Source organism: Macaca thibetana, chromosome 19 (genome assembly GCF_024542745.1).
Source record: "Macaca thibetana thibetana isolate TM-01 chromosome 19, ASM2454274v1, whole genome shotgun sequence".
NCBI lineage: Eukaryota > Metazoa > Chordata > Mammalia > Primates > Cercopithecidae > Macaca > Macaca thibetana.
Window position 1 is genome coordinate 46,572,461 of NC_065596.1, and position 17,802 is coordinate 46,590,262.

The following is a 17,802-nucleotide window of genomic DNA, read 5'->3' on the forward strand; positions in this document are numbered from 1 at the left end:
GGCCAATAGACCCGGAACCTGAGAGATCCGAATCCGGGTCCACTCCGCAGAGGGCCCAGCGGGCTCGCGAGGGAACCGGTTCTGCGGGTCTGGCCGGGTAAGCCCTTTCCAGCACGCCTGGTATTGGGAGTCTGGACATAGCTTGGGTGGGAAACCGTGAGGCTTGGTGAGGCTCGAGGCGGAGGGGGGAGCTCAGTCCCGGCGAACCCATCTTGCTTTCTTGGAGAAACTGAGACCGGGATGCTGGATCTCAGTTATTCATCCGTTCCTCACACCCTACGCCTGATTCTCGTCTGCTCCTGCCTTCCTGCTCCTCATCCGTTCAGCCCTTCCTGCCCTCCTTAATTCCCTCACTCACGGATTCCCTTGTCTAGCCACTCACTCACGGATTCCCTCGTCTAGCCACTCACTCACACACTCTCCTACCTATTACTTAGTTAGACAAACATTTCCTGAGGCTTCTGGTGTGCCAAGCCTTGTGCTGGGCGATGCTGGTGACCAAGATAAGTCAGGCCTGGGTCGTGCCCTCAAGGAGCCCGGGCCAGATGGGAGGACGGACATCGATGGGCATGGGTGTGCAGAGACGGTGGGGAGCCCAGGAGAGACTTTTTTGAGTTTGGCGTGGTCGGGAAAGGGTTGCCAGGGGAGGGGCCATTGGAGCTGGATCTTGGAGGAGCAGGAGATGCCAGGCAAAGTGGGGGTGCCAGTTTGCAAAGTGGTTGTGGGGAGGGTGTTTCAGCGTGACCCAAGACAGGGAGGCATGCAGGAGTAGTACTGTGCGCAGGTGCCCAAGCGGAAGGCCAGTCAAGTCTGTGTGGCCAGCAGGGGAACTGTAAGGCTGGAGGAGGCTGAAAAGATGGGCAGAGGCCACGCTGAGGAGCTTGGAGTTTGTCCTGAGGGTGAGGGGGTAGTGGAGAGCCATGGAAGGGTTGAGAGTAGCGAAGGACAAGGTCATAGTTGGACCAGAACTGGAGGAATGAGACTGGAAGCCAGTAGCCCAGGAGGTGGCTCTGGCAGGGATTCAGGCAGGAGAGAGTGGAGCCTGGATCAGGGAAGAGGCCGAGGGGATAAGATAGAGATTCAGGAGGCAAGACTGGGTGCCATGGCTCATGTCTGTAATCCTAGCATTTTGGGAGGTTGAGGTGGGAGGATCACTTGAGGCCAGGAGTTCAAGACCAGCCTGGGCAGCACAGTGACAGCCTCATCTCTACAAAAAATTAGTTGGGTGTGGCTGGGCACGGTGGCTCATGCCTGTAGTCCCAGCACTTTGGGAGGCCAAGGTGGGTGGATCACGAGGTCAGGAGTTCAAGACCAGCCTGGCCAAGATGGTGAAACCCCCTCTTTACTAAAAATACAAAAAATTAGCCAGGCGTGGTGGTGGGCACCTGTAATCCCAGCCACTTAGGAGGCTGAGGCAGAAAATTGCTTGAACCTGGGAGGCGGAGGTTGCAGCAGTGAGCTGAGATTGTGCCACTGCACTCCAGCCTGGGTGACAGAGTAAGACTCTGTCTCAAACAAACAAACAAACAGACAAAAAAAACCGGGTGTGGTGGTGCGTGCCTGTGGTCCCAGCTACTGAGGAGGCTTAGGCAGGAGGATCACTTGAGCCCGGGAAGTCGAGGCTGCAGTGAGCCAAGATCATGCCACTGTACTCCAACCTGCACAACAGTGAGACCCTGTCTCCAAAAAAAAAAAAAAAAAAAAAAAAGAAAAAGAAAAAATAGGCAGGGCGCGGTGGCTCCAGCACTTTGGGAGGCCGAGGCGGGCGGATCACGAGGTCAGGAGATCGAGACCATCCTGGCTAACACAGTGAAACCCCGTCTCTACTAAAAATACAAAAAAATTAGCCGGGCGTGGTGGCAGGCGCCTGTAGTCCCAGCTACTTGGGAGGCTGAGGCAGGAGAATGGCGTGAACCCGGGAGGCAGAGCTTGCAGTGAGCCGAGACTGCGCCACTGCACTCCAGCATGGGCGACAGAGTGAGACTCCGTCTCAAAAAAAAAAAAAAAAAAAAAAAAAGAAAAATAAATAAATAAATAAATAAATAAATAAATAAATAAGGAGATTCCGGAAGCAGAGAGAACAGAAAGTGGGGATTGATGGGCTATGGGACAAGGCGGTGTCCAGGATGAGACCCAGAGCTCTGGCCTGGAGGACAATGGAGCCATCCCTGAGGTGGGGACAGGAAAGAGGAACAGGTTGATGGGTAGTGACTGTTTGGACAGAGGTGAGCAAGGGGTTCTATGAGTTGGACAAGGGGAGCAGTGACTCAGGCCAGTGGACCTGGACCTTCAGGAAGAGTTCTGGGCTACAGAACTGCTTGTCCTACCTGCCCAGGCTTCCTGGAAAGGTTCCAGTCCCTTGGCTCCACCTAGACTGCATTGTGTGTGTGTGTGTTTTTTTTTTGAGACACAGTCTCATTCTGTCGCCCAGGCTGGAGCTCCCTGGGGCTCCCTGCCCCAGCACAGGCCCTGACTCAGAAGTCACTTGCTGGGTGAACGAGGACCTTTGAGCTGAGGATCCCTTGCTTCTCACCCACCCCCCAGGAAACCACTTTCTTGTTTCTGCAGCTTCAGTCTCTCCCACCCCTCCAGCATTCAAACATGTCCAGCATCTCTAAACACAGGCGCCTTGTATCAAGCTCCCTTGTGGCGCCCACTGGCTCAATCCCTTACCTTCCACTCCCTCTTCAATGCACTATGTCTGGCTGCCCAACCGCCATGACCCTGCAGTGGCTCTGGACAAGGTCACTGAGGTCACCTGCCTATTGCTGAGACCTGAGGATAACATTTTAATCCTCATCTGACCTGGTCCACTCCCTGAAACTCCCTTCGCCCTACATCCTCCTTCCTGGGCAGCTTCCTCTCTCTCCGGCTGCTCCTTAGAACCCTCCAGCCTTGCCTTCCACTGCCCACCCTTGCCCACCCCTTTACTGGGGGCGTGATCCTCAGGGCTGTCTCTGTCCTGGCCCTCTTGTTGCTTGTCCTACCTGCCCAGGCTTCCTGGAAAGGTTCCAGTCCCTTGGCTCCACCTAGACTGCATTGTGTGTGTGTGTGTGTTTTTTTTTTTCTTGAGACAGAGTCTCATTCTGTCGCCCAGGCTGGAGTGCAGTGGCATAGTCTCAGCCCACTGCAACCTCTGCCTCCCAGGTTCAAGCGATTCTCTTGCCTCAGCCTCCCAATTTGTTGGGATTATAGGTATGTACCAGCACACCCGGCTAATTTTTGTATTTTTAGTAGAGACAGCGTTTCGCCATGTTGGCCGGGCTGGTCTTGAACTCCTGACCTCAGGTGATCCACCCACTACGGCCTCCCAAAGTGCTGGGATTACAGGCATGAGCCACCGCACCCAGCCCCAGCCTGCACTTCTGACCCTTGTTGCCTCCTGGATTGTCTTCCTGAGACCTTGCAACTCATCATGTCCAGAATGGCCCTCAGCAGGTCTCACGTGTCACACACACACCTGGGCCTCCTCCTATTGAAGAGACAGCTTCACTGTCCACCTGCTCCCATGGCTAGACCTAGGTGTCATCTCTGTCCCCTTGCTGTCCTGTAACCTCATCAGGAAGTGCTGTTCTTCCCAGCTTTTATGGCTCTGGGATGCTCCACCTCCACTCCCTACCCTCACAGCTCCTGCCCCAGCTCAGGCCTCCTTCTTGGCCTGCAGGACTCCAGTTTTGCCCTTCTCTGTCCATCCCCCAGTGTCCCAGCAGAATCTTTTAGTGCCCTGAGCTGACCCTGGCCCTTTCCTGCTCAAAGCGCTCCGGTGGCTCCCCACTGCCCTCCAGTTTAGTCCAAATTATGCTCCAGGCTCTTCAGGCCCTGCTCCTGCTGACCACTCCAGGCCCTTCACGCCCCTCCCCACTTTGCACCTGACCTTCTGGTCAGGTGCAAGCTTTTTCTAGCCAGGTGGCAGCTTTGATCACTGCCAGCTGGCTCTCACAACCTGGAATGTTTTTTCTTCCTAGCAGACTTTTGTTCATCCTTTAGTGTCAAGCTCAGATCACTACCTCTGTGAAGCCCTCCCTGACTACCACAGGTGGAACCCCGGGGACTGTGACAGCCTGTGTCTGTTCTTCCCCCCTCTCTGAATCCAGGATCAGAAGCCCTTTGAAGGAACGTCCTGGGTATAAATCATCTCAACTCCAAACTCAGGGCTTACAAGGGGCCAGAGAGTTGGTCCAAGAGCTGATTGTCACAGCTGGACAGAGCTTGCATTTCCAGTTTTTGTTTTTTTGGAAAAAGGGTCTCACTCTTGCCCAAGTTGGAGTGCAGTGGTGCGATCATAGCTCACTGCAACCTCGAACTCCTGGGCTTAAGTGATTCTCCTGTCTCACCCTCCTGAGGAGCTAGGACTGCAGGGGTGTGCCACCACGCCCGACTAATTTTTAAATGTTTTTGTAGAGACTGGTCTATGTTGCCCAGGCTGGTCTCAAACTCCTGGACTCAAGCCATCCTCCTGTCTTGCCTCTCAAAGTGCTGGGATTACAGGCGTGAACCTCTGTGGCTGGCAGCATTTATAGTATTTTGAGTGCCAGTTTGTTTCTGGTTTCCTGCTGACTTTGCTCCAGTTCTGTAGGGTGTTTGGGTCACTGGAGCCTTTGAGACCCAAGACATAATTTTTAACTTTTTTTTTTTTTTTGAGACGGAGTCTTGCTCTGTTGCCCAGGCTGGACTGCAGTGGCCGGATCTCAGCTCACTGCAAACTCCGCCTCCCGGGTTTACGCCATTCTCCTGCCTCAGCCTCCCGAGCAGCTGGGACTACAGGCGCCCGCCACCTCGCCCGGCTAGATTTTTGTATTTTTTAGTAGAGACGGGGTTTCACCGTGTTAGCCAGGATGGTCTCGATCTCCTGACCTCGTGATCCGCCCGTCTCGGCCTCCCAAAGTGCTGGGATTACAGGCTTGAGCCACCGCGCCCGGCCAACTTTTTTTTTTTTTTTTTTTTTTTTTTTTTGAGACGGAGTCTCGCTCTGTCGCCCAGGCTGGAGTGCAGTGGCGCAATCTCGGCTCACTGCAAGCTCCGCCTCCCGGGTTCACGCCATTCTCCTGCCTCAGCCTCCCCAGTAGCTGGGACCACAGGCGTCCGCCACTGCGCCCGGCTAATTTTTTCTATTTTTAGTAGAGACGGGGTTTCACCATGGTCTCGATCTGCTGACCTTGTGATCCGCCCGCCTCGGCCTTCCAAAGTGCTGGGATTACAGGCGTGAGCCACCGCGCCCGGCCTATTTTTAACTTTTATTTCCCCCGATGTATGCTGAGCCTGGTCTCCCTGGGACCAGAGCGAGTCCAGCTAACCGAAGGTCTTCAAGGGGGGGATCTGAGGACCCAGCATCTCCTGGCAGTATACCTGGATGAAGTCCGAGGGGAGGTGGGTCTGGGTTACCAGGAAGTCCACTCCCTTCTGGTCCCAAGAATCCAGGCCCCCACACTCCTTCCTCATCCCAGGTTTCTTGGTTCCCAGCCGCTTGAGTCCGATGCTGCCCCCTGGTGGGCAAATACCCCACCGTATTTGAGAGAGGCCAAACTAATTAAATACTTTTATTTACAACAGACAGACAAACCGACCTGCAAGGGAGGGCCAGTCCCCGTCCCTGCGGCGGTCACAGCAGCAGCAGAAGGTAGCGGTGGTGTGCAGGTCCAGCCGTCTCGGTGACCGGTGTGTGTGCGCGTCCCCCTCCCCGTGGCGGGGGTCTCTGCTTTCGGGCCCCCGCCCCGCCCCCTTGCCACCCCCGACTTAAGTAAGGCACAGCCCGCGCCCCCACCCGCCCGGCCCGGAGCGCATTCATGACGGAGGCCGGCGCAGATGGGAACAGCAGGCTTTTAGTGTCGCCCCCCGCAGCCCCCGTCTCCCCGCGCAGCCCGGATCCGGCGGGCGGCTCAGACCAGAGGTGGGGCGGGCGCGGGCGCGGGCGCGGCAGGCGGAGTGAGGACGAGGCGGATGCGCTCCACGCACAGCTCCGCGGCCTGGCGCGTCTCGCGGCATAGCGCCGCCAGGGTCAGGAAGCCGTGTGGCAGGTCTTCCACCACGCGCAGCGTCACCGGCTGGCCCAGGTTGCGCAGTCGCCGCGCGAACATGACCGAGTCGTCCAGCATGGGGTCCAGCGCGCACGCCTACGGGACAGCAGGACGGACGTGGAGAGAGGGTGGGGGACCGACAGACCGGGGTCAGGTAGAGCGAGGAGGGGTTTGATGAACAAAGGGAGCAGGAAATATGGATACAGACAGGGGTGGACGGAGGCAGGAGACATGGTGGGTGAGGAGTTGGGGAGAGAATGAGGGAAGTGGGGGAGTGGTGGGAAGGAAGGGAGAATGACTTGAACTGCGCTCCCTGGCCTCTGTCCAACCTCTCCCTCCCCACCCCGCCAAACCCACCTTTTTTCCCTCTTGATTCTCCAAGTCCAAGGGGCTGCCCCACTGATCCTGTCTCTTGGTACTCAAAATTGCAAAATAAAACGGAGGCAGCCCTGACTCCTGTCCTCCTCCCGTTTGTTCGGGGCATTGTTCTCTCCTGGGCACACGCCTGTCCCTTTCTCCCCACTCCAGAGCTGTCTTTCCCAGGTGCACCTGTGCCCGGTCCCGCTCCTCCCTGGGTGCCCTGCTCCTCTCTAAATGCACCTGTGCCGGCCCCCTCTGGCACTCACCACGATGTGCACAGGTGGCAGGCTCTTGAGCATGCTGTCGGGTGCCAACAGTGGCGACATGAAGGGGTTCTTGACTACAGGCGAGGAGTAGAGGGGCATCTGTGTTGCACCCTGGCTGGAACGTCGTGGGTGGAAACCCTCGGGGAAGGCGGCATTGACGCCCAGGCCTCTGTCCATGGGGCTCAGCTTATTTTTGGCCTCAGCCTCTTCCTCTGCATCCTCAGGCGGTAACAAGAAGTTGACATCGGAGGGTGTGGAGGAGCTAAGTGTCTCAGCTGACAGCGACATCTCGGGGGTGTCCGACAACGTCTCGGAGTTTCCCCTCTGGCTCAAGTCCCTCAGGGTCAGGTTCTTGAGGGAATCTGTGCCCAGTGGGCCCTGGGGCTGGGCCAGCGCTGCTTCAGACACACTGCGGCGCATCGGCTCTGAGAGAGGGGGAGCAGATAGGCCTGGCTCCGTTAGTTTGGGTGTGTGTGGCTGGCAGGGAATGCAATGGGAAGGGCAGTCACCTGTGGAGGGCTGTGAAAGGCTGTTTCCCCAGACTCTCGCCTAGGGGATGGGTGGAGTTCCAGATGCCCCAGGTGGTCATGGGGGCAGGGGTCTTGGCAGTGGGGCTGTGTGTCCTAGTGAAGAATGTGTGTGTGTGTGTGTGACTGGGAAGGTTAGGTGCAGTTTACTTCTAGGAACTTATTTTTTCTTCTAGATCAAGGAAATGAAAATAGTCCTTGGTTCATAGGTGGCAGGACTCAGTGGGTTAAGATGTGGGATTAGGTACTGCTACCCACTGGGAATCACAGTATATCAGTTTTTTTTTTTTTTTTTTTTTTTGAGACAAAGTCTCGCTCTGTCACCCAGGCTGGAGGGCAGTGGCGAGAACATGGCTCACTGCATCCTCCACCTCCCAGGTTCAAGTGATTCTCGTGCCTCAGCTTCCCGAGTAGCTGGGACCATAGACATGTGCCACCATGCCCAGCTAATTTTTGTGGTTTTTTTTTTTTTAGCAGAGACGGGGTTTTGCCATGTTGGCCAGGCCTCCCAAAGTGCTGGGATTACACTTACCACAGGGTGTAAATGGATCAAAGTGACTTGAATAGTGAGCAGGCCCAGTGGCTTGAAGGAAGGCTCTGTTCACAGGGAGCTAACAAGTCTCCAGCGTGTATCCAATTCTTAGGGGTCTGGCACCTGTAGCCAACATGGATCTGCTTCCCCAAATTTCCTTTGTGTTCTTCAGTTTTATCCCTTCACATGACTAGGCAAGCAAGTGCCCAAATGATGCTAAAGATATACTTTCAGCCCACCTGGTGTGCCCAGCTTGGCCTCAGATCTGTTCATTTTATCAGACCCACACTGCCTACCACGAGAGCCAAGACCCTACAGCTTCAGTTTTTTACTTCTTTTTTTTTTTTTGTTGAGATGGAGTCTTGCTCTGTTGCCCAGGCTGGAGTGCAGTGATGCGATCTCAGCTCACTGCACCCTCCGCCTCCTGGGTTCAAGCAATTCTCCTGTCACAGCCTCCTGAGTAGCTGTGATTACAGGTGTGCCACCATGTCCAGCTAACTTTTATTTTTTTTGAGACAGAGTCTCACTTTGTCACCCAGGCTCGAGTGCAGTGGTGTAATCTCGGCTCACTGCAACCTCGCCTTCTGGGTTCAAGCGATTCTCCTGCCTCAGCCTCCTGAGTAGCTGGGATTACAGGCGCCTGCCACCACACTTGGCTAATTTTTGTATTTTTAGTAGAGACGGGGTTTCACCATGTTGGTCAGGCTGGTCTTGAACTTCTGACCTTGTGATCCGCCCGCCTTAGCCTCCTAAAGTGCTGAGATTACAGGCATGAGCCATCGCGCCTGGCCAATTTTTGTATTTTTAATAGAGATGGGGTCTCACTATGTTGGCCAAGCTGGTCTTGAACTCCTAACCTCAAGTGATCCGCCGGCCTCGGCTTCCCAAAGTGTTGGGATTACAGGCGTGAGCCACCACACCCAGCCTTACTTGTCTTTATAAATCCACGAAGGCGAGGTGCAAAACAATGTGATAGTAACTACTTAAGTGCTCTGTGGCCCAGAGGGTCACTGGGACAGAATGGGCACACCAGGGGTGTTGGCATCTTCTAATAGCACCTACTGGGTGCCACGTATTGTGCTGGCCACTTGACCCAAATGGGTGGAGGCAGACCTCACCACAGCCCAGTAAGGGTACTCTTTTAAAAAAATTTTTTTTGAGACAAGGTATCACTGTGTTGCCCAGGCTGGAGTATAGAGGCTCAATCTTGGCTCACTGCAATCTCTGCTACCCAGGTTCAAGTGATTCTCATAGGCTTCAGCCTCCCTGCTAGCTGGGACTACAGGTGTACACCACCACACCCTGCTAATTTTTGTATTTTTTTGTAGAGAAGGGATTTTGCCATGTTGGCCAGGCTGGTCTTGAACTCCTGACCTCAAGTGATCTGCCCACCTTGGCCTCCCAAAGTGCTGGGATTACAGGCGTGTGCCACCACACCCGGCTAATTTTTTTTGTATTTTTACTAGAGACAGGGTTTTGTCATGTTGACCAGGCTGGTCTTGAACTCCTGACCTCAAGTGATCTGCCCACCTCAGCCTCCCAAAGTGCTGGGATTGCAGGCCTGAACCACCATGCCCAGCATCTTCCCTGGGACTTTTGCTGTGCTAGGCTGTCCCTTCTGCCCACCCTGGCTGGGCAGGTGATGGGAGTGAATCACTCACCTGCTATGGGCTCTGACATCTTTTGAGACTTGCGCCCACTTAACTCCAGGAAGGAGTTGAGCCATGAGGAGGCACCCAGACGGAAGTCTCGAAGGAGCAGGGCTGTGTCCCGCCGCACCAGCCCTATCATGCCTAGGGCTTTCTGGTCTGAGTTGGAGTGGTCTTCTGTCTTTGCACCTGCAGAGTATATGTGGGGAGCTGAGTTGTTTTCCTCTCTTTCTGGGCCCAGTCTTAACACCCAGAACTTCAGGCATCTGTGGCCCCAGGGACGTGAGAATATCCAATTGCTTCAAAAGGGATAAGGAGTCTGGGCGCAGTAGCTCACTCCTATAGTCCTAGTACTTTGGGAGGCCAAGGCGAGAGGATGGCTTGAGCTCAGGAGTTCAAGACCAGCCTGGGCAACATAGCGAAAAACAAAAATTAGCTGGGCGTGGGTATGGGCGTGGTGGTGCACGCCTGTAGTCCCAGCTACTTGGGAAGCTGAGGCAGGATGATTGCTTCAGCCTGGGAGGTCGAGGCTGCAGTGAGGTGTGTTTGAGCCACTGCACTCAGCCTGAGCGACACGAGACCTTGTCTCTCCCTCTCTCTCTCTCTCTCTCACACACACACACACACACACACACACAAAAGGGACAAGGAGTCTTGGATTCCTCTGCCTGGCCTCTCCTTCCTCAGTCACAGGAGTCCCGGTCCCCAGCCCATCCCTGCAGGACCCAGATATCCATGCAGTCCTGTTTCCCTGCTGAGGGTGTGGGCCTCACCAGCATAGGCACTGACACACTTGGAGAGCACGCTGAGGGGCAGCAGGGGGTCCATGAGGCTCAGCAGGCGGGAGGGAGAGGCGGCAGGCTGCAGCATTGTGGCCGGGTAGGCTGCCATGATGCCATCTGGCACCCGCACCCCGTAGGCTGCTGCCCGAAGAGCCACGGTGAAGCAGAGGTTCCCGCCTGCACTGTCCCCCGCAAGGCAGATTCGTTCCCCTGTTGAGCCTGGTTTGGGAGAGGGGTGGTTGGTTACAGCCTGGCAGGGGCAGGAGACTGGGGAGGGAGGGTAGGGAGGAACTCAAGCTGGGAGAACTGGGCTCTCCAAGGTGGGGTGTGGGGCACTCCAAGGCCTAGCAGACTGCAGTTTTTTTTTTTTTTTTTTTTTTTTTTTTTTTTTGAGGCGGAGTCTCCCTCTGTCGCCCAGGCTGGAGTGCAGTGGCGCGATCTCGGCTCACTGCAAGCTCCGCCTCCCGGGTTCCCGCCATTCTCCTGCCTCAGCCTCCCAAGTAGCTGGGACTACTGGCGCCGCCACCACGCCCGGCTAATTTTTTTGTATTTTTAGTGGAGACGGGGTTTCATTGTGTTAGCCAGGATGGTCTCGATCTCCTGACCTCGTGATCCGCCCGTCTCGGCCTCCCAAAGTGCTGGGATTACAGGCTTGAGCCACCGCGCCCGGCCAGCAGACTGCAGTTTTAGAGACTGGCAGACTGAGGCACAGATTTGGGCTCATGTGGTAGACAGAGGATCAGGATGACTCAGGACCTGGAGGCGCAGGGAAGTGCTGGGAAAGTCTGTCGGGGCTGGAGATTGGGAGCAGCGAGGGCAGGTGGTGGGGAAGGCGAGCCGAGCTCAGACCTGTTGCAGGAGGGGGGCCTCAGAGGATGGGAATGGAAGGTCAGGGTTCAGGCTCAGCACAGAGGGCCTGGGCTGCAGGCTCTATGCTCTGGGGCATGGCCACACCCTGCTCTGTGCCTCAGTGTCCTCCCAAGATGCTGATCTTCAAAGAGGGAGGTCAGAGAAGCTGGACTGTGGGCCAGGAGGCTGGCAGGACAGGAAAGCAGGGCCTGGAGCTACCAGAGGGGGATGGCAGAGGCCCAAGGAGACAGGACGGTGGGTGGGAAGTGGAGGTGGAGGAGATGGAGAGTCTGGGTGCCACAGTCGGGGACAGAGGATAAACTGGCTGAGGCGGAAGATTGGGCAGGACCTGGGTGAGCAGGAGCTGGGAGGTGTGGGGATGAGGAAGGTAGAAAGTGTGAGGCTGAGGCTGGAGGAGCTTGAAGCAGGCTGGGCAGGATGGGAGCAGATGCAGGTGGCTGTGGGAGTCTGAGGCTCACCAAGGAGGGCGCAGTGCTTGATGGCCCAGCAGTAGGCGAAGAAGCACTCCTCCAACGCACGGGGGAAGGGGGCCTCGGGGGCCAGGGAATAGTCGATGGAGATGATGGGGGCGCCCAGCTCCTGGGCCCAGCTCTTGAGGTAGGGCTCATGGGATTTGGAGGTCTGGGCCACGAAGCCACCGCCGTGGAAGTGCACTATCAGGGACTGCGAGCGGGGTGCCTGCTGGGGGCGCGGCCACAGCTCCAGGCTCCGTTGGCCGTTGGACTTTACCAGGCTGCTGAGCTCCTCACTGTCCTGGGGGTGAGGAGGGAGGTGGTGTGTGAGGTTGGGGAGAGCTGGCCAGGGCTGCACCCCTCCATGGGGATGCCAAGGCGGGGGCTGCCCATGCTTCTCGGCTGTGTCCCTGTCCCTGGCTGAGGCTGAAACCCTACCTGTCCTTCACGCAGGTCGTAGGAGATGAGCCTGACTAGGACGGGCCCGGGGCCTGTGTGGGCCAGTGGGGGTGAGATGGTGACCGTGAGTGTGGGGTCAGCAGTCAGCGGCATCTCAAAGGCTTCGGGTGGCAGGCTGAGCAGGCGGCTTACTCTGACGGTGGCCGATGTCATGTTGGCCAGAGACTGGAGGGAGGGGACAGAAGGGGTGCTGGGGAGGGTCTGCCTGCAGGGGTGCCCTTCACCCCTCCCTCTGATCCGCAGTCTTTCCCCTTGTGTGCCATTCCTGGGCCTGGAGCCCCACAGAGACCTACTGTGGCCTCAGATGGGTCTCTGGGCCTCAGTGTCCCCATCAGTAACAGGCCCTCACCGATAGCACTTCCATCTCGGTGATGTTCCAGAAGGCTTTCCAGAAGTGCACGTCCAGGTTCTGTATGATCCGCTCAAACTCAGCCCCACGCAGCTCAGGGTCGATGGCAAAGCGGCCGCTGGTGAAGAGGGAGCTGGCGGCCACACCTGGGGTTCGGAAGGGGTGTCAGGGAGCCCCAGTGGGTCAGGCTACTTGGGCAGGAGTGGGGAGGAGGGCCAGGAGGGTAGGCTGCGAGTAGAACCCGGCTGGGACTCACTGAGGCCTGTCTCGTTGCGTTTGTAGTGCTCTCCGAAGGACACCAGCCCAATGGAGATGGTCTGCAGGAATGGCCGGATGGCAGGTGTGAACTGTGGAGAGACGCGGCTGCGTCACCCACCGCTCAGGAGAGGGATGGGGACAGGGCAGGAGCGAGGCACAGGGATGTGCAGGGAAGACACGTTCATTGAGTAAATGTTTCATGAGCTCCTACTGTGTGCTGGGCATAGCTCTCACCTGGTTCAAGGACCTGATGTTCTCAAACGGAAAACAAATGATCAGCAGACAAGCAAAGCCATGCACAGTATCAAAACAAGGAATGACGAATGGTTTGAGAAAAAAAAAAGGCAGTAAGTGGAGAGGACACGAGCGATGACTAGGGGTCAGGCTACTTAGCGGGTCTCGGAGGAGAGATCTGACTGAAGCGAGGGGAGGGTGTTCCCTGCACAGGGCACAGAGAGCGTGAAGGCTTAAAGGTGAGCTCCTAGGAGACTGAGGCAGGAGAATCGCTTGAGCCAGGGAGGCAGAGGTTGCAGTGAGTGGAGATCACACCACTGCACTCCAGCCTGGGCAACAGAGTGAGACTCCGTCTCAAAAAAAAAAAGGTGAGCTCATGCTTGGTGCTTGACCTGGGTAGCGACAGCCAGGAGGCCAGTGTGGCTGGAGCAGAGTGAGCAGTGGGGAGAGGGGCAGGCAGTGACACTGGAGAGGCAAAGGGGGCTCATGCAGGTCCTGGGCAGAGGAATTTGGATTTCATTCTCAGTGCAGGGTGGTGCCACTGGTAGGCTGTGAGGTGGGGAGTAGGATGGTGCAGGGACTTCCTGAAAGTCAGAGAGAGGATGGATGGGGAGAGGGGGCAGCTGGAAGACAGGAACAGGGAGATGGCCAGAGACAGCCCCCCAGGCACAGGGACCTGAGGCAGAAAGACAGCCAGAGAGGGTGACTGAGGCCTAGACATGGGGCCAGCCGGCCACCACAGGGGAAGGGGGAGACAGCGTCTGACAGAGCAGACAGGCAGTTAAGGAAAGATGGTGGGGGCTGGGTGCGGTGGCTCATGCCTGTAAACCCAGCACTTTGGGAGCAGACAGGCAGTTAAGGAAAGATGGTGGGGGCCGGGTGCGGTGGCTCATGCCTGTAAACCCAGCACTTTGGGAGGCCTAGGCGGGCGGATCACTTGAGGTCAGGAGTTTGAGACCAGCCTGGCCAACGTGATGAAACCCCATCCCTATTAAACAAAATACAAAAAAAAAAAAAAAAACAAACCAAAAAAACACAAGACAATGGGGACACAGGATCAGAGGAAATGGAGCCACAGGAGGCCAAGGCAAGGGACTGGTGCATTCTTGTGTTCACTCTACACTGGCCAAGGTCCTACTGCATGCTAGACACCGGGCTGGTCCAGTGACCAAGATAGGGGAGGCCTCTGCCCTCCCAGAGGCTGACATTTTAGAGGGGAGACTGCCCTGTACCAAAGCAGAGCTGGGCCCTGCCCCTGGCCAGGTGCCCAGTAGGCCAGAGGGCACCTGAATGCCTGGCTATTATGGCTGGGATGCTGGTTCGGGCAGCCCCAGGATCTCTTTCTCATGACTCTAGGGTCACAGCTGGGACACAGGGAGGAGCTGGCTGGCCCAGCTGGGCTGATCAATACTCGTGGGTTCAGCCCTGGTGAGGGGAGGTTTCCAGGAACACCTGGGCTGGGTTGCTGAGAACAGGCTAGCCTGCAGGGAAGCCTGGAGACATGGGGTGGGAGGGGGAGGCTGAGGCGAGGGGAGGCCCAGAGAGGGCCAGAAAGACTACAGGGTCACATGGCTCCAGATCCCTCCCTGAGGGGTCTCAACCTCAAGTGACTTCAGGGGCCAGACAGGTAACAGAGTGAATGTATCTCCTGTGTGTAGGACAACAGAGAGTAGTGGATATCCTGGTGAAAAAGCTCTGCAAGTTGGATTTCTTACTACCCAGCAGATATGACCTAGGGCCCATGAGTTTGAGACCCCTGGTGCAGCTCTGTCTCAGCTCCAGCCAACTTCCCCTTTCTGTACCTGCTGTTTGCTGAGTCCGATAATGCTGACCACTGTGGTTACTTTACCATATTATAGGCCAGGCCAGGGGCCACCAGGTGCCTTCATCGTGGGCCCAGAGGGGCACAGGGCACGGGGCACGGGGCAGGGGGCTCACCTGGAAGCCCAGGCAGCGGCCATAGAAGCATCCCTTATGCAGCGTAACATACTCCCGGAGGAAGTCGGCGGTGAGCCCCTCGTCGCCCTCAAAGAAGAGCACCCCCGGCTGATTGGTAACCAGCAGGCGCTGGGCGTAGTAGACCAGAGCGCGGAGCTGGGTGAGGGCAGCCAGGTAAGCCTCCAGCTCGGCCAGGTTGTGGTTGGTGCGGAAGAAGATGCTGCGGCGGTTGGAGGCCACATAGCGGGATTTGTGCAGGAGGTGTGCCACGCAGCAGCGGGCTGTGTGCACCAGGCTGCGGTACCCATTGGCGGGTGTCTCTGGGTCCAGGTCAAAGAGGTGTGCCACACCCAGCAGGCGGCCCAGGGCCGGCTCCAGCCCCAGTGCCTGCTCCCGCACACCGGCAAAAACGCCTGACAGCCGCTGGGCGGTTTCCCCAGGACCCTGGCTCGAGAAGAAGGCTATGTTGTCCTCTGCCAGAGTCACCAGCGACTGTGTCATTGTGTGCAGGTCCATGTTGTAGATGAGCTTCGAGGCTGTGGGTAGGTGGGGAGGCCTGTTAGGCGGGGCTGGACCAAGCCTTGCTCAGCTGGAGCCCAGGAGTCTGGGCCATAGCTTATCCGCTCCTCCTTCAGACCCCAGCACTGTCTTATTTCAGTTCCAGGAGCCCAGGACCCCAGGTTCCTCCTCCTTTCGACACAAGAGGTCACCCTCTTGTCTCTAGGAATCAGAAGTTTGGGGCCCCAGTTCCCAGTGCCTTTGTCCCTCCTCAGGAGCCAGTAGTTTGGGCCCTCATCTCCTCCTCCCTCAGACTCAGGAGTCCAAGCCCCAGACCCTTCCTCTTCAGGATCCAGGAGCCCCTGCTGTCACCTCTTTGGGACTCAGAAACTTGCTGCCCTGGCCTCCTATCCCTCGGACCCAGGAATCCAGACATTCCCTGAGCCCACATGACTCTGCTTCCCTAACTCATTCATCTCTCCTATGATCCAGGAGGCTGCCAGTCCTTTCTTCCTTCCAGGGACCCAAGAGTCCAGGCACCTGTTTCCATGAACTCTCCTGGGGCCCAAGACTCCTTCTCCTAGATTCCAAGAAGTCTAGACCTCCAGTTGGTCCCCACTCTCAGGACCCATCCCATCTTTCCTTCTTAGGCCCCAAGTGCTACCCACAGGCCCTTCCCCTCCAACAACATTTGGGAGAGTTCAGCCCGAGTCCTCCCATTCCCATCTCTCCGGACCCTGGTCCCCAAGCGCAGCTCTCCCTGAACTCAGGAGTTCACAATTCTAGACTTCACTGATGAGTCATTCCTCATTCTTCAAGTCTGGCTGTGGAAGCCCCTCTAAATCCCAGTTCCCTCCCTGTTTCTCTGAGAGATCCCAAAAACTCAGTCTTGCTTCTCCCCCAGTGGGGTCCCCTGGCCTTCAGCCTTGTCCACGGGTCCTGGGTTGCATGGCCAGCCCTCCTCCCCTGCCTGGAACAGCGATACTCATCGCTGTTATCGACCTTGAGCATATCCGTGCAGGTCCCGGGCTGAGAGCTTTCTGTGTGTTTGCTGCTTTAGCGCGCTAACCCTCTGGGACCCATGTCACCTAGGTTCAAATCTCTATTGTTGCCAGCATCCCCATTTTACAGGAGAGGAAACTGAGGCTCAGGTTTTTTTTTTCTGAGATGGAGTCTCGCTCTGTCGCCCAGGCTGGAGAGCAGTGGCGCGATCTCAGCTCACTGCAAGCTCCGCCTCCCGGGTTCACGCCATTCTCCTGCCTCAACCTCCTGAGTAGCTGGGACTACAGGCGCCCACCACCATGCCCGGCTAATTTTTTGTATTTTTAGTAGAGGCGGGGTTTCACCATGTTAGCCAGGATGGTCTCGATCTCCTGACCTCAGATCTGCCTGCCTCAGCCTCCCAAAGTGCTGGGATTACAGGCATGAGCCACCGCGCCCTGCCGAGGCTCAGGTTTTAAGTGAGGAGGTTAAAGCTGCACTGCAAGTGGCAGAGCTTTTGTAAACCCAGCTCTCTGAGTCCACAGCCACACTTACGTGGGGCTCCCCGCCAGGACTCTGGAAACCACGTCTCAAAATTTGCCCTGGACTACGTCTGATTCACCACACTTCCCAGTCCCCAATGATCTTCCCTCTGAGATCCTTTCCCAGGCGTTCAGGCCGTCCTGTTTCTTGGATGCCTTGTCACTCAGGTCCTCAACAAGCTGCCGTTGGTGGAATGCTACCATCTACTCCAGGGACTTCCCTCCCAAAGCCCAGCAGCTTGCCTCTTCCCCTAGAAGAAGGTATTTCCTTTCCCTTCTAGGTCCTGGGGCCTGGCAGCGGCCATTCCTGTCTCTCAGCTGGCTGCACACTCACCCCTCCTAGGCATCTTCCGAGCTCCCCTGGGCTGAGACTGCTGGTGTGTGGCTTGTGCCAGTAGCAGCCTGGGGCTATAAACCCGGAGGCGGGGCTGGCCTGCCCAGGGTGTAGCCGCACAAGCCACCTCCCCCCCTGAAAGATCAGTGAGGACCACGTGCTGTAAACAGAGTAGAGGGCCCAGCTCCCTGCCCTGCCCCCCACCTGCTCGCAGACTCAGCTCAACTGGTAGTCCTGCTACAGGCTCCTCTGCCTTAGAACCCAGGAGTCCACACCCACAGCCCCTCCTCCCTCAGACCCAGGAGTCCACAGCCCCAGCCCCTTCATCCTTTAGGACCCAGGAGTCCCAGCCCCAGTCCTGAACAAACTGTCCCCTCTCACCCAGCCAGGCTGCCCTCTCTCTCCCCAGAGAGGACTCAGGAAGCCAAAGGCCCAGTGATCTCAGCTCCCGCCTCCTAGTCTGGCCCTGGCACAGCCAGCCCCAGCTGTTGGGGGGAGAGAGGAGGTAGCCAGCCCTGCCTGTCCCTCCTGGAAGGACAAAAGCCGATTAAGGGCAGTGCCAGGCTCAGCTAGGGGCCTGAGCTGCCTGCTGGTCCTACTGGGTGGTTGAACATACTGGGTACCCTGGATCTGCCACTTACCCCTCTCAGCCCACCCTGCTGTGATTGGCATCCCCACCTCACACATAGGGAAACAGAGGCTCAGAGAGATGCTTCACCCATGTCATTCACCTGTGTCATTCCACACACTCCTTGTC

At 57.0% G+C, this 17,802-nt stretch overlaps 1 protein-coding gene and 1 long non-coding RNA gene across 2 annotated transcripts in view; one reads left to right on the forward strand and one right to left on the reverse strand.

Moving 5' to 3' along the window:
* LOC126941811 (uncharacterized) lies at positions 1 to 12,727 on the forward strand. Its single transcript, XR_007721432.1, has 2 exons — positions 1 to 97; positions 12,543 to 12,727. It is a non-coding gene; the product is annotated as an uncharacterized LOC126941811 (long non-coding RNA).
* LIPE (lipase E, hormone sensitive type) overlaps positions 5,525 to 17,802 on the reverse strand; it is a 27,604-nt gene continuing 15,326 nt past the window's right edge. Inside the window, exons 2-10 of the mRNA XM_050768404.1 lie at positions 14,691 to 15,226; positions 12,517 to 12,607; positions 12,261 to 12,406; positions 11,891 to 12,076; positions 11,459 to 11,753; positions 10,122 to 10,349; positions 9,361 to 9,537; positions 6,641 to 7,065; positions 5,525 to 6,110 (exon numbers count right to left, since the gene is read on the reverse strand). Of these exons, the coding sequence (XP_050624361.1) occupies positions 5,877 to 6,110; positions 6,641 to 7,065; positions 9,361 to 9,537; positions 10,122 to 10,349; positions 11,459 to 11,753; positions 11,891 to 12,076; positions 12,261 to 12,406; positions 12,517 to 12,607; positions 14,691 to 15,226 (2,318 nt within the window). The 3' untranslated portion in view covers positions 5,525 to 5,876. The remainder of the gene's footprint in view (positions 6,111 to 6,640; positions 7,066 to 9,360; positions 9,538 to 10,121; positions 10,350 to 11,458; positions 11,754 to 11,890; positions 12,077 to 12,260; positions 12,407 to 12,516; positions 12,608 to 14,690; positions 15,227 to 17,802) is intronic.